Here is a 12,631-nt window from a genome sequence, read left to right as displayed (position 1 = left end):
CAACAGTGCAGAAAACAATGCCTGGCCTTCAAGATTTATCACAACGTATTGTGACAGTTTGGTTCATCTGAGAATGAAAATCTTCAGAAAAAAAACGTGTTTACAGTAATGCACTTGAGGGATTATTCAAAATGCCACAGATTCCAGCAACTGAGTTGGTACAAAACCCAGAGTATTCTGTTAAAACTACACTGTGTAACTTTTAGTTTATTCTTAGCTAAAAACACTTCTTTCAAAAACATGTGTGCTCATTAATGTTTATTTACTTCGTTCAAGTAATAAAGTATTTTCGTACGAAATCGGAATTGAGAGGAACAGAAACTAATATTCCCTGGATGGTCATATACCTTTTCACCGCTAGATGGCGGTAAAAATCACACAGTGTAGCTTTAAAGGTGAAATGTGTGATTTTTGCACAACTACCACCCCCAACAAATTACAAAAACTATAACTGTTGTCAATCAAACAGGTTTCTTGAATCCATTTTTGATTCATTCACAGGTTCACAATTACATCGCTCTCTCAAAACAGTGCTTTTATTCTCTTGACAAACTAAAAGATGTAGAATGTAATTTGTACATACATATATATATATATATATATATGTGTGTGTGTGTGTGTGTGTGTGTGTGAAATGAACAATAAAGATTGTACTGCATGTTTGCTTGCTTATTAGTCCACATTAACCACAACAATAAAAACTTTGCGTAATCAAAAACTTAAACACATGTTGAGAGCAGTAGTTCCTTTCCAAACTTTCCAATGCTGTTTGCGAATATTCATTGGAACCATGGATTGGGGAATCACTTCATTCATCATTGGCAGGGCTAAATCCGATGGGCGGGATAAACTCTCTATAAAGAGAATTCTCTCTGCACGCAATTGGATAGCGCTACAACCAATCAGAGCAACGAAGAAGGTGACGACTGAGTCCCAAGTTGATATATTAAACTTTTACCGTATCCAGTCGGCAAAACTCCGAACACATCTTTTTTTTTTTTTTAATGACTCAAGTGCTGTTCTTTGTTCTGGTTTCAAATAAAAGCTTAAGTTCGAATCATCCAGAGTAGCGGTAAAAGCCAAATCGAAAGCCATTCTTTGTTTTCACGTAGCAGTGAACCATCGCAACTCTGTCGTCATTATGTTAAGCCCGCCCGCCGACTCTATACGCGATGTGATTGGCCAGACCAGAGTTTGTTTTTTCCAGCTAAAAAGTCTATGGAGAGTTGCTAGAGCACACTGGCTGCGAAATAACTTCTGCTGCCGCTAGGGTGCGTCTAGATTTCAAGGCTAGGAATCACTTTTAGAAGCCAACTTATGAATGTCACATTTATAGTTGTCTGTGCAAATTCAAATCAATATGGGAATGTTTTAACATGGAAAAGATGACACACATCACCTTTAAATTTACATAGACGAACATTACTTTCAGTCTCAACCATATCACTCAAGCATAACATTGATTATTTTCCAGCAACAAACCTGAGTTTGGTTGGGAGGGATGTAAACCATGGCCCGGGGGACCATGCAGGGTTTGAGCTCCCTGGATCTGTTGATGCATCTGAGGAGGTTGGCTGGTGCTGGGACTCAGGACAGCTGAGAAGAGATCCTCCACATCCTTCCCACCAAGCTCTGCAAGGAAATAGGTCTGTTGTTAACAACCCAACGAATTAACATTCCCTCTGGCAGTTGGTGCTTTGAGTATATAACCTACCTGGTATTTTGTAGAGTCTGCTGAGTATTGATTCTGTACGGCAGAAAGATTCAGTGTTTACATTTAGATGCGTCAGGACCGAACATTACTATTCAACAATGAATACATTTGTTATATACAGACCATCAGTGACCATCTTGTCCAGTTCAGGGCTTAAGATGCCATCCAGTGGCTCCTCGGGCACCTGACGCGAGTAAGTTCGGCCTAGGTGAGTTTGAGATGAGGCAGCTGCATCTTCTGTTAAAGGAGCAACGTCCAGACCTATACAAACATACAGAAAAACACAGAAATACGGTCACGCTCATCTCAACATGTCACTGGACCCTGATGTCCTGAAATTGGGAAATTGTCACGGTGGATCTTCAAAAACGTAAGGAATAGTTTACCCTAAAATAAAAATGTTAATTTACTCACCCTCATTTTGTATTGTTTTCTTCCATTTAACAAAAGTCAGTGGGGTCCAATGTTATTTTAGTTCACATTGATTTCCATTTTACAAAAAAAAAACAGTTTAAGCATTCTTCAAATATATAAATTGTGTTCTCTATAAGAAAACACTTTACTTGAAGGGGAGTGCATAAGATTGACATGACACCTTCATAACCATGACATGACATTTGTCTTGAATATAAAGTCTTTCGACATTTTGAATGCAAATATGACATTGTTTAAGATGTCTTTGTTATGACATCTTGACATAAACCATAACGTCATAACCTGTCAGTGTCATAAAATTAAGTTAAATTGTCATGTGGTTGGCTTTGACATTGGATAACTGTGTCATGGATATTTTTCGTGACCTCAACAGTGGTACAAATTTAATTTGTCATTAAAGAGTTATAATGGCTTCATGACAGCCAATGTCAAAACCAACCTGACAGTTTAATGTAATGTTAACCAATAAAGCTAAATGGTTTCTTAAGTTTGATAATGAATCTGCTATGTCATGTTTATGACAGGTTGTGTTGTCTTAGTAATGTCAAGTTGTCAAGACAAAGACACTGACAGGTTATGATGTATTGGTTTATATCAAGTTATCATAACAAAGACATCTTAAACTCTCATCCCTTACGAAAATTAACCATGATTTTTTTGTAGTAACTATGTTTTTTTTTATAGTAACCATGGTTTAACTGTGGTTTTTGTAGTAAAACCATAGTAACTACAAAATGAACCATAGTTTAACCATGGTTTTTGTAGTAAAACCATATTAACTACAAAATGAACCATAGTATAACTATGGTTTCTACAGTAAAACCATAGTAACTACAATCAAACCATGGTTTTTACTACAATAACCTTGGTTTAACCATGGTTTTTGTAGTTAAACCATAGTAACTATAAAATGAACCTTGATTTTTGTAGTAAAACCATAGTAACCATAAAATGAACCATGGTTTTTGTAGTAAAACCATGAAAATGTTTTTTCATACAGTAACCATTATATATAATATAGTTTTGTATAAGAAAACCATGCTCTTAATAGAATAATCTTAAGGTCATAAATAATTGTATTATTATAGTTATATAGTACATGTGTGTGAATATAATATATATATATATATATATATATATATATTTGCATTAAAAATGTCATAAATGATGACACTTGTCACAAACATGCATAAACCTTCCTTCATATTCATAACATACGTCATGTCATGATTATGAAGGTGTCATGTTAGTCTTACGCACACCCCTTCAAGTAAAGTGTCACTGAAAATTATACAGGTTTAGAATGACAATAAATGAGAGTGAGTAGGTGATGACATAACTTTTCAGGTAAACTATCCCTGAAACTGAAACTAATCAGCAAAATTGGACAGGAGCAGTTTGTGGATCTTGTTATCTGCCATTATATCTGACATATGGACAAAACTGAATAAACAACTTAGTGCTGCAAAAAATTCAACTAGAAATATAACTGTAGGCTTTGTGGGAGGTCAGGCCACCTCGTCCTCCAAGGCTGTTTTTACAGCAGGGATGATAGCTCAACATCTTTCACAAATTACTGAGTTGGTTCCTTTTCATCAAACCAAGGACTAGGTGGATCTCAGAGGAACAGAGCACCCATTTTTCACTTATATATTCAGAAAGAGGCCCTGGCTGTTCTTCATGGGAGGAAGGCCATTCATCAGTGTCTTCGGTTTTCTGAAATGCCGGTCTATAGAACATCTCAGTTCTGTACGGGTACAAGAGAAGCGTCCTTGACCACATTCTGTTAATCTAGCACTGGATTGCTGCTGTCCATTATGGGAAGTTTTACTTAGTGAAACTAAATAGACTGCAGACACATAATGGTTGGATTCAGGTGCAGTAAACATTGTGAGTGATGTGTCAACAATCAAGCAGTAATGTGCCAATATAAACCAAGCAAAAGGGTGTGAGAGAATAGAAGAAAAAGAAAATAATAATAATAAAAAAAAACATGATCATGAGCTCTTACCAAATGGTGAAGGAGAGTACTCAACTTGGAAAGGGCAAAAATCAAGACCTACAAAGACCCAAACCAAACACAATGAGGGATCAGCACAGTGAAGAGAAAAAGAAAGATTTTGCAGATGATTCATACACAATGTAAATCAAAATGAGCTAAAAATGAAATATGCAAATGCCAAAAAAATTAACAAAATGAAAAGACAATCTCTTATAGGTTATTAAATATTTAGATTAAAAAAAATGTTATTATATATTTCAAACAAAGTTTATTTTGTGATATGAACTTCTGACCGTACACTATAATACATTAGAGGTGTATTTCTGCTGTAGAGTCTCACAAATAAAATATTATATATTTCTCAATCTGCAATAAACTCATGGGAAACGCGTACAGAAATTGCAAATGTGCAATCATGGACTAAAACTATTTTATACACACTTTATGGACAAAATTCTACATGTGTACAGTTGTTTTTGCCGCTGACCTGTTCACATTTAAGGGATAGTTCACTTTGAAATGATTTTTCCAAGATGTAGGTGTCTTTGTTTCCACAGTATTTTCAATTTTGATATTTTTAGGTCAAACCGTTCTTGTCTGTCAGTCATATAATGGAGGTCTATGGTCACCACCTCAAAGAGCATGCACAAAGAAGTCCAAATTAAACATGATTTAATGACTCATAAATGTAAGTACACATTGATGGCCTAAGACACGAAACGAGCGGTTTGTGTGAGAATACGAGCAGTATTTATATTGTTTTTACCTCTTGTTGTTACCACAGATCATTTGGACGTGGCTGTGGTAACAACAAGAGGTAAAAACGTAAATAAATGAATAAATGAATAAATAAATAAATGTGTACTTACATTTACGAGTCATTAAATCATGTTTAATTTGGACTTCTCTGTGCATGCTCTTTGAGGTGGTGACCATAGACCTCCATTATATGACTGACAGACAAGAACGGTTTGACCTAAAAATATCAAAATTGAAAATACTGTGGAAACAAAGACACCTACATCTTGGATGCCCTTGAGGTAAGCTAAAACACACCAAAAATTCATTTCAAAGTGCAAGAATAACAGTGTTTACCATGTTTATAGTAATAAAGTTCCACCATACAATGCAAATTACTTTTGTTAAACACCCCCATTTGGGTTTGATTTATAATTAAATTAAACGCAAGTCTTTCTCCATTTACCGAGAAATGCATACTGCGCTTTATTGTACGCGTGTATTGAAGGGCGATGTTTAAAAATTACACCGAATAAATTAAGAGTTACGCGTTAATGTGCTAACGGCGTCAAAAATAATTAACGCTGCTAAATAGATTGCATGTGCCAACGTGCTACGTTTGACAACCCCAAAAAACGTAACCTTTAGGCTATATGAACATTCATTAACAGGCATACTTTATATCTGTCATCTAAGCACATGCCTTTATATCACAGGGTTTTTAAGATTACGAGAACATGATGAACTTATGAAGTTCCCATTTCAAAGCAGATTCCCAGACACTGACAATATTAAGAGTTAGAGCTGGACCCCATTGAAGGGGCTCATCAGAACAGCAAAGATGTGCTGTCATTTCTTCTCAAATGTTTAGAGACAGTCATAATGGCCTACCGGGCTCCTCTGTTTGCTTTCCATTGTTATCAGAAAACATTCCCAGCAGCTCTGTGTCTGATTTCAGCTCTTCGGAGAGGTCCACTAGAGGCTCCACAGAGTTTTCTGTGGATGCGGATAAAGCAGGAAGTAATTATAAGGGCCTAATGATTGTAGTCACGTGTGTGGTACGAAGCGCACGACGCAGGACATTCAGAGAAATAAACAGTCTTCAAATAACCCATAAATACAGGAAGAAATTTAGGAGAACACAACTAAGTTAAACCATAGACTATACCGGAAAAAGAACTAAAGGGCTTAAAGGAGTAGTTCACTTTGCTGATAATTTACTCGCCCCCATGCAGTGGTGGAGGAAGTACTGAATCTCAGTACTTAAGTAAAAGTACAAATACCCAGATAAATATTTACTTTAGTAAAAGTAGAAGTAACACAATGACAACCATACTTAAGTAAAGAGTAAAAAGTACTTTATTTTAAATGTACTTTTAGTATTAAAAGTAAAAGTACTTGCATAACAATTTATTATCTTAATGTCTATTTTCTAATGATTAATAAAACATTTAATTCTAACTCATTCAACCTAATAGCCTACTCCTATAATGATGTTCAATAATGATGGAAAAAACGTCACCATTTCTGAAACAAGCTTGCAATTAGGCAATATCATGCTTATCCTTACTATATGTTAATATGTTTGGCAGTAAACGCGATTCATTTATGGTGTAATTCTGAACCTCTTGGCTTGCCATAATCCTAACCAAACCAAACATATATTACACACGGTGTGTTTCCTATGCACGTAAAAACAAATTTTCGCGTATGAGTTGCACGATAAACACACTGCGTGCGAGACGCATTTAGTGTGACCGGCCGTGCTGTTGATATACTGCCGGGTTGATATACTGTATCCATGGCAACCAAACGTCACTGGTGTAAGGGTTAGACCACTAGGGCGCCATCTACCCAAATATATCTGCGTCTCATTTCACGTTAAAGGGTGCCATGTGCGTTGGATATAAGCTTTTGCAAAAGCGTCCGATATGGCGCTTTAGGATGAGAACGGGCTCGACGGTCAGATTACGTTTTGGCAGGGGAAAAACTGATCAGAAAATGTAACGAAAATGTAACAGAAGTTGTAGAAATGTAGTGGAGTAGAAAGTATAATAATTGCTGCAAAATGCAACGAAGTAAAAGTAAAAAGTAGGCACTATTTATTGTACTTAAGTAAAGTAAAGATACGTGAAAAATGTACTTAAGTAAAGTAACGAAGTATTTGTACTTCGTTACATTCCACCACTGCCCCCATGTCATCCAAGATGTCCATGTCTTTCTTTCTTCAGTCGAAAAGAAATGAAGGTTTTTGATGAAAACATTCCAGGATTTTTCTCCATATAATGGACTTCATTGGGAACCAAACGGTTCAAGGTCCAAATGAGAGTTTCAGTGCAGCTTCAAAGGGCTTTAAACGACACCAGACCATGAATAAAGGTCTTATCAAACGAAACAATCTGTAATTCAAAAAATAAATAAAAAAGTTTGAGTTTTATAACTTATAAGCAAAATTGCTCACCTTGCTCTGTTCTGTGATGCGCGTTCATGACTCTCCTGTTCGAACTCGTTCATCAAAATGAAAAAATCGTTTTTCGAGTCATTTTTTAAATGAGTGATCGTTTCGCTAGATAAGACCCTTATTCATCGTCTGGTGTCGTTTAAAGCCATTTGAAGCTGCACCGAAACTCTCATTTGGACATTGAACCATTTGGTTCCCAATTAAGTTCATTAAAAACCTGGAATGTTTTCATCAAAAACCTTAATTTATTTTCGAATGAAGAAAGAAAGACATGGACATCTTGGATGACATGGGGGTGAGTAAATTATCAGCAAAAGTTTTTTTTTTAATGAACTACTCCTTTAAATACCCAGGGAGGGCTAATTTACAGGAAAAGAAATTAAGGATTAATCAGAAACTAATGAGCAAGGAACGCAGGGCAAAACTAAACCAAATTATGATTAATCTAAACAGACATAGACATAACCCTGACTTTTGTACTCCAGGAAAATGGTCTAAATTGTTTAGACAAATTTAAAGTCAACATGAAATTGCACTCTCAACCCATTTTACTTATGGAGTCAGTGAATCCGCCGGCACCCATTCCAGCAATGTGTGTAAAGAAAGTAAATGGGGTCTATTTAATATTCCTATCGACTTCAAGGGAAATATATTTATGAATCAGACTGGGTTTGGATGTCAAATGGAAAAAAAAAAGACACAAACAGAAAGAGACAAAAAGGCTGCAACATGTGTGTGTGATTGCACCAGCAAGCTCTGAGAAACGTACGTGCTGCTACTGCTTTACTGGGCAGCGGTGCTGATGATGCGTTTGACAATGGCTTCATCTGATTGGCCGTGAGCTGTTTCCTGTCTCGGTCATCTTCTAGCAGCCGTGTGGTTTCCTGCCTGCTCTGTTTGCTCTTGTCCAGCAGGTCTTTCCCAAAAAAGGCCTCCTGAAAGAGAAGAGATTGGAGTGGGCATCCTTCAGCATAAAATAAGCAAGGTGACTGATTTGTCCATCTAGTAAAGATGATAAATGGGTTTTAAAAAATTATGGCTTTCATAAATTGAGCAATAACTGTTCAGACTAGTGGTCAACCATTATGGGTTTTTTAATGCCAATATTAGAGAGCATCTCATGGCCCATAAAATGCAGATACAGCATATAATACAATTTAATGATAATAAAAGGTGTATACACAAAAACGTAACAAGTCAGTAATCCATTATACTACAGAATATTTCAAAAAGGAAAATGTTTATTACCCATGACCTACTTATGTTAATCAAACAAGTTATTTTTTGTTTTGTTTAAAACATTCAAATTCAGACCAATTTGTTAATGAATCATTGATCGAATCAGTCTGATTCACTGATTCAAGCCTTTAATTACAAGAAATTAATAATTTCATTCATGAAGGATGCACTAAATTAGTCAAAAAAAATCAAAGACATTGAGTAATGATGCTGAAAACTCAAATAAATGAAAATAGATAAATAAAAATAGATTATTTATTATTTCACAATATTGCTGTTTTTATTGTACTTCTGAACAAATAAATGCAGCCTTGTTGAGCATAGAAGACTTTGCCTAGTATTAACATTTAATATACATATATTTTTAAGTATTAAGTGTCATATTTTGGGAAAACACAATGTCAAAGACAACAGTCCTGCCCTTCGGATGATCCTGACATTCAGAGCGAATCTTCTGAAGAGGAATACTCGAATTGTGCTGTTATCATTTGTTATGAAAGCATTGTTGATAGAGTATCTTTCAGAGGAGATTTTCCAGATGGCTCTGTGTTTGTCTGAGCTGACTGTCACGTTATGGGACCCCCTCAAATGAGCTCATGTTTCATCCTGCCTCGTATCCCGCAGGACGCACAATCCACAAAGACACGCCGCTGCACGTGTGCAAGCATGAAAACAACATGCGTGCTGTATCGGCCGTAATATGACTTGCCTGTTCTGTCATTTCAGTTCAGCTAACCTGACAGCCTCCAGCTCTCAGGAACCTGCCTGGCTGAGACATTAAAAGCCTCCATTTTCAATAATTGATTTGAAGTGGCTCTTCTGAGAAGCACCTTTAGGCTGGATTTTCTCAGTGTTGATGCAGGAGCTAGCATTAGCTCAACCATCCAATTACGTCATTCCCATCTCATCCGTTCTAGGTTTCTTGAGCTGGTCCATACGATGGTGTAATACAACGTGTGACGGAATTAAATCTTTTATACAGTGGTAAATACATTTGTGCAGCTATCAGTGTGCGGACCTGCTTTGTGCATGGTCAAACATGAAGTTATATGAAAATACAAGGCTGGATGTATTAAAGGGTGTTGATAAGAACAGCAGAAGTTGACTTGTTTTTACATGCGCCGCATTAATAGAGAATTCAACTGATGTGTGACTTTGAAAGTGGCTCCTTTAATTCAAATGTAGAGTCAGAATTACTGTATTTGCTTCATAATAGTTTTACTGATTTGAATCTTTTTTTTTTACTTGAACAATGGTGAGTGGTTTATTATTCATGTTCATAATTTATTTTTATTTTTTTTTGAAGCATCATCATCCAGATATAAATAGGAAATGATCTGACAAGATGATGTGCCTTTCGTTAATATTTACACAACTGATCAAGTGTTTGGGGTCGGTAACATTTTGTAAAAAAAAAAATGTTTTTGAAAGAAGTACGTTCACCAAGTTTGCATTTATTTGAAATACAAAAATACAGTAAAACCTGTAGTGTGAAAAAAAAAGTTTAATCCTGTGATGTCAAATCATTACTCCAGTCTTCAGTGTCACATGATCCTTCAGAAATCATTCTAATATGATGATTTGATGCTCAAGAAACATTTCTTCTTATTATTATCAATGTTGAAAACATTTGTGCTGCTTTCTATTTTTATGAAAGGATTCCTTCATAAATAGAAGGTAAAGTAAATTTTTTAACATTACAAATGTCTTTACCGCCACTTTTCATCAATTTGATGCATCCTTAGTGTGATGCACAGCATCTCAAAATAGGCTTCCACATGATTAATATACCAATGTCCAGCAGAAAATACTGTATGATGCTTTACAGATTGACTCATATGATATAGGGCTAAAATTTTTGTCATAAGTTATGCTTAGTGACATACATTTATAAGTATGCAAGTGAGTGCAAAAGGACAAAGCCTTAAGATTAAAAAAAATCAATCTGTTGTAGCTTTCAAACATCAGTTTTGAGCTGGGTAAATGACATCACCTCCCTAAGAGTCCACATGCCAAACTCGGCTAGACAAGCTCCCAGATCACCTAGCAGAGTGCTCTAAAGTCCACTAAAAGCAGTGGCATCTCCCTGTACATCTGTAGCAGTTGCCCAGTGACATCCCTGGAATTTACTGCTGAAAAGTTTCTATTGATTCCAGAAGACTGAGGCTTAGAAATGATCTCATGTCATGTGGCTTGTTTTGGAGAGATGTGCTATAGCTTTTCTAAGCAGATGTAACTTATTTACGAACAACACCCCACAAACTTACACTGAATGACCCATATTCTTCTTAAATGAAAGTGTAATTTAGCCAGTCGGTGTTCTGTCATGAGCCGCTTGCGCGATTTACTGTGACTAAATACGCAATCAAAGATTCCCAGTGATGAACTGTAATAAATCCAAACATAGATCTCGACTATATTGTTTTGCGATTGCGGTTGCTGAATTTACGGTTGTTTTAATGGAAAAACGTGGAATAATTGGAATTACTTTTAGGAATTTAACTGTTTAATATTTGTTAAAGTTTCTTGTTTTACTAGTTTTCATAATGTAGACAGAGAGTGTTCATTTAAATGATGAAATGATGGAACAAGATGCGTATGAGATTTGTGATAATAGGTTAAAATTAGGGCTGTGCAAAAATTAGTTGCATTTAATCACATCCAAAATAAAAGTCTGTGTTTACATAATATATTTGTGTGTACTGTATACAATTTTTTTGTATATATAAATACACACACATGCATGTATATTTAAGAAAATGTGTTATTCATATATAAAATATTTATATTTATATAATATAGATTATGTATATATATATATATATATATATACAGAATTTAAGTGCAAATAATTCTTAAATATATACATGCATGTGTGTGTATTTATATATACAAAATAATTATATACAGCACACACAAATATATTATGTAAACACAGACTTTTATTTTGGATGCGATTAATCGCAATTAATTTTTGCACAGCCCTAATTAAAATGCAATAATTCTGATAAAATTCTCAAATGACAACAATCATTGCAATTAATTTTGAGCAAAATAATCATTATTACCAGTTTAACCATTATGCAGCACGATGAAAATGTGACTATGTTTTCATTGACTAAAATGCCCAGACATGTATACCCCGTATCACAGAGTAGGCTTAAGCATAGTCTTAACTGAGCTGGTTTAACTGAAAGCAACTTGCACTGACAAATATATCAGTACCTTTGTTTTTTTGTTTTTTCTAAGGCTACTTAAATGTCTTAATTGAACTAAGAGCTAATCCATGCTTAATCTAAGCCCTGTCTGTGAAACCAGACCTTAGTTGTCTAAAAATAGACTAAACAAAAACAGGACAAAGTTGACTAAATATGATAAAAACTAAAAAGTATATTTGACAAGACTTAAAAATAATAACAAATAGCTGAATAAATCCATTACCTGTAGGTAAGTGGGAAAAGCCTCCTCCAGTTTGGTCTTCTTTTTCCTATAGCGTTTCCGTATTTTAACCTCAGGATTGTCGTGAAAATCCGACAAAGGAGGTTTTTCATCAATCGGAGTGTCAGGCGCTTGGTCACCCCAGCCTATCAGGACAGAAAAGAGAAACCATATTAATTCTTTACATCAAAATCGTATATAATCCCAAAATTATGCAGGTGAGTTTTACATCTACATCAACGCAATATATTTTTGTTGTAATAATAACTTTTATCTATATCAATCAATAGATGAGTCTATAGCAAAGTCATCTTACTCAAAGTGTTGAATGATACTCACCCTCGTCTTTGCCTTGCAGGGTCTCAGAACCAGTGGAGTCCTTCCTGACCAAGGCAGGTTTGGTTCTACCCGGACCCATCCGGTTCCTCTGTCTGACCATGAAACCTCCAATACCTGAGTAAAAGCAGAAACTCCTCAATATTGTTTAAAGCTACACTGTGTAACTCTTTTAGTTTATTCTTAGCTAAAAACACTTAGTTCTTTCAAAAATATATGTGCTCATTAATATACATTTACTTCGTTCAAGTAATAAAGTATTCTTGTG

At 35.3% G+C, this 12,631-nt stretch overlaps 1 protein-coding gene across 8 annotated transcripts in view; it reads right to left on the bottom strand.

The window, feature by feature from the left end:
• Positions 1 to 12,631, bottom strand: part of kmt2cb (lysine (K)-specific methyltransferase 2Cb) — a 118,912-nt gene that overhangs the window by 30,556 nt on the left and 75,725 nt on the right. For 6 of the 8 annotated variants that reach the window (XM_039677731.2, XM_089131420.1, XM_089131422.1 and 3 more), the window contains 8 exons: positions 12,367 to 12,480; positions 12,031 to 12,173; positions 8,120 to 8,285; positions 5,781 to 5,885; positions 4,161 to 4,208; positions 1,838 to 1,975; positions 1,715 to 1,747; positions 1,483 to 1,632 (listed from right to left, as the gene is read on the bottom strand). In XM_039677731.2, coding sequence (XP_039533665.2) covers positions 1,483 to 1,632; positions 1,715 to 1,747; positions 1,838 to 1,975; positions 4,161 to 4,208; positions 5,781 to 5,885; positions 8,120 to 8,285; positions 12,031 to 12,173; positions 12,367 to 12,480 — 897 coding nt within the window. The remainder of the gene's footprint in view (positions 1 to 1,482; positions 1,633 to 1,714; positions 1,748 to 1,837; positions 1,976 to 4,160; positions 4,209 to 5,780; positions 5,886 to 8,119; positions 8,286 to 12,030; positions 12,174 to 12,366; positions 12,481 to 12,631) is intronic. The other 2 variants (XM_089131421.1, XM_089131424.1) reach the window with 2 other exon arrangements.

This window comes from Pimephales promelas, chromosome 5 (genome assembly GCF_988280905.1).
Source record: "Pimephales promelas chromosome 5, fPimPro1.hap1.1, whole genome shotgun sequence".
NCBI classification, from domain to species: Eukaryota; Metazoa; Chordata; class Actinopteri; order Cypriniformes; family Leuciscidae; genus Pimephales; species Pimephales promelas.
The sequence above is the reverse complement of the archived record's forward strand: the minus strand, read 5'-3'. Positions and strand labels throughout refer to the sequence as shown.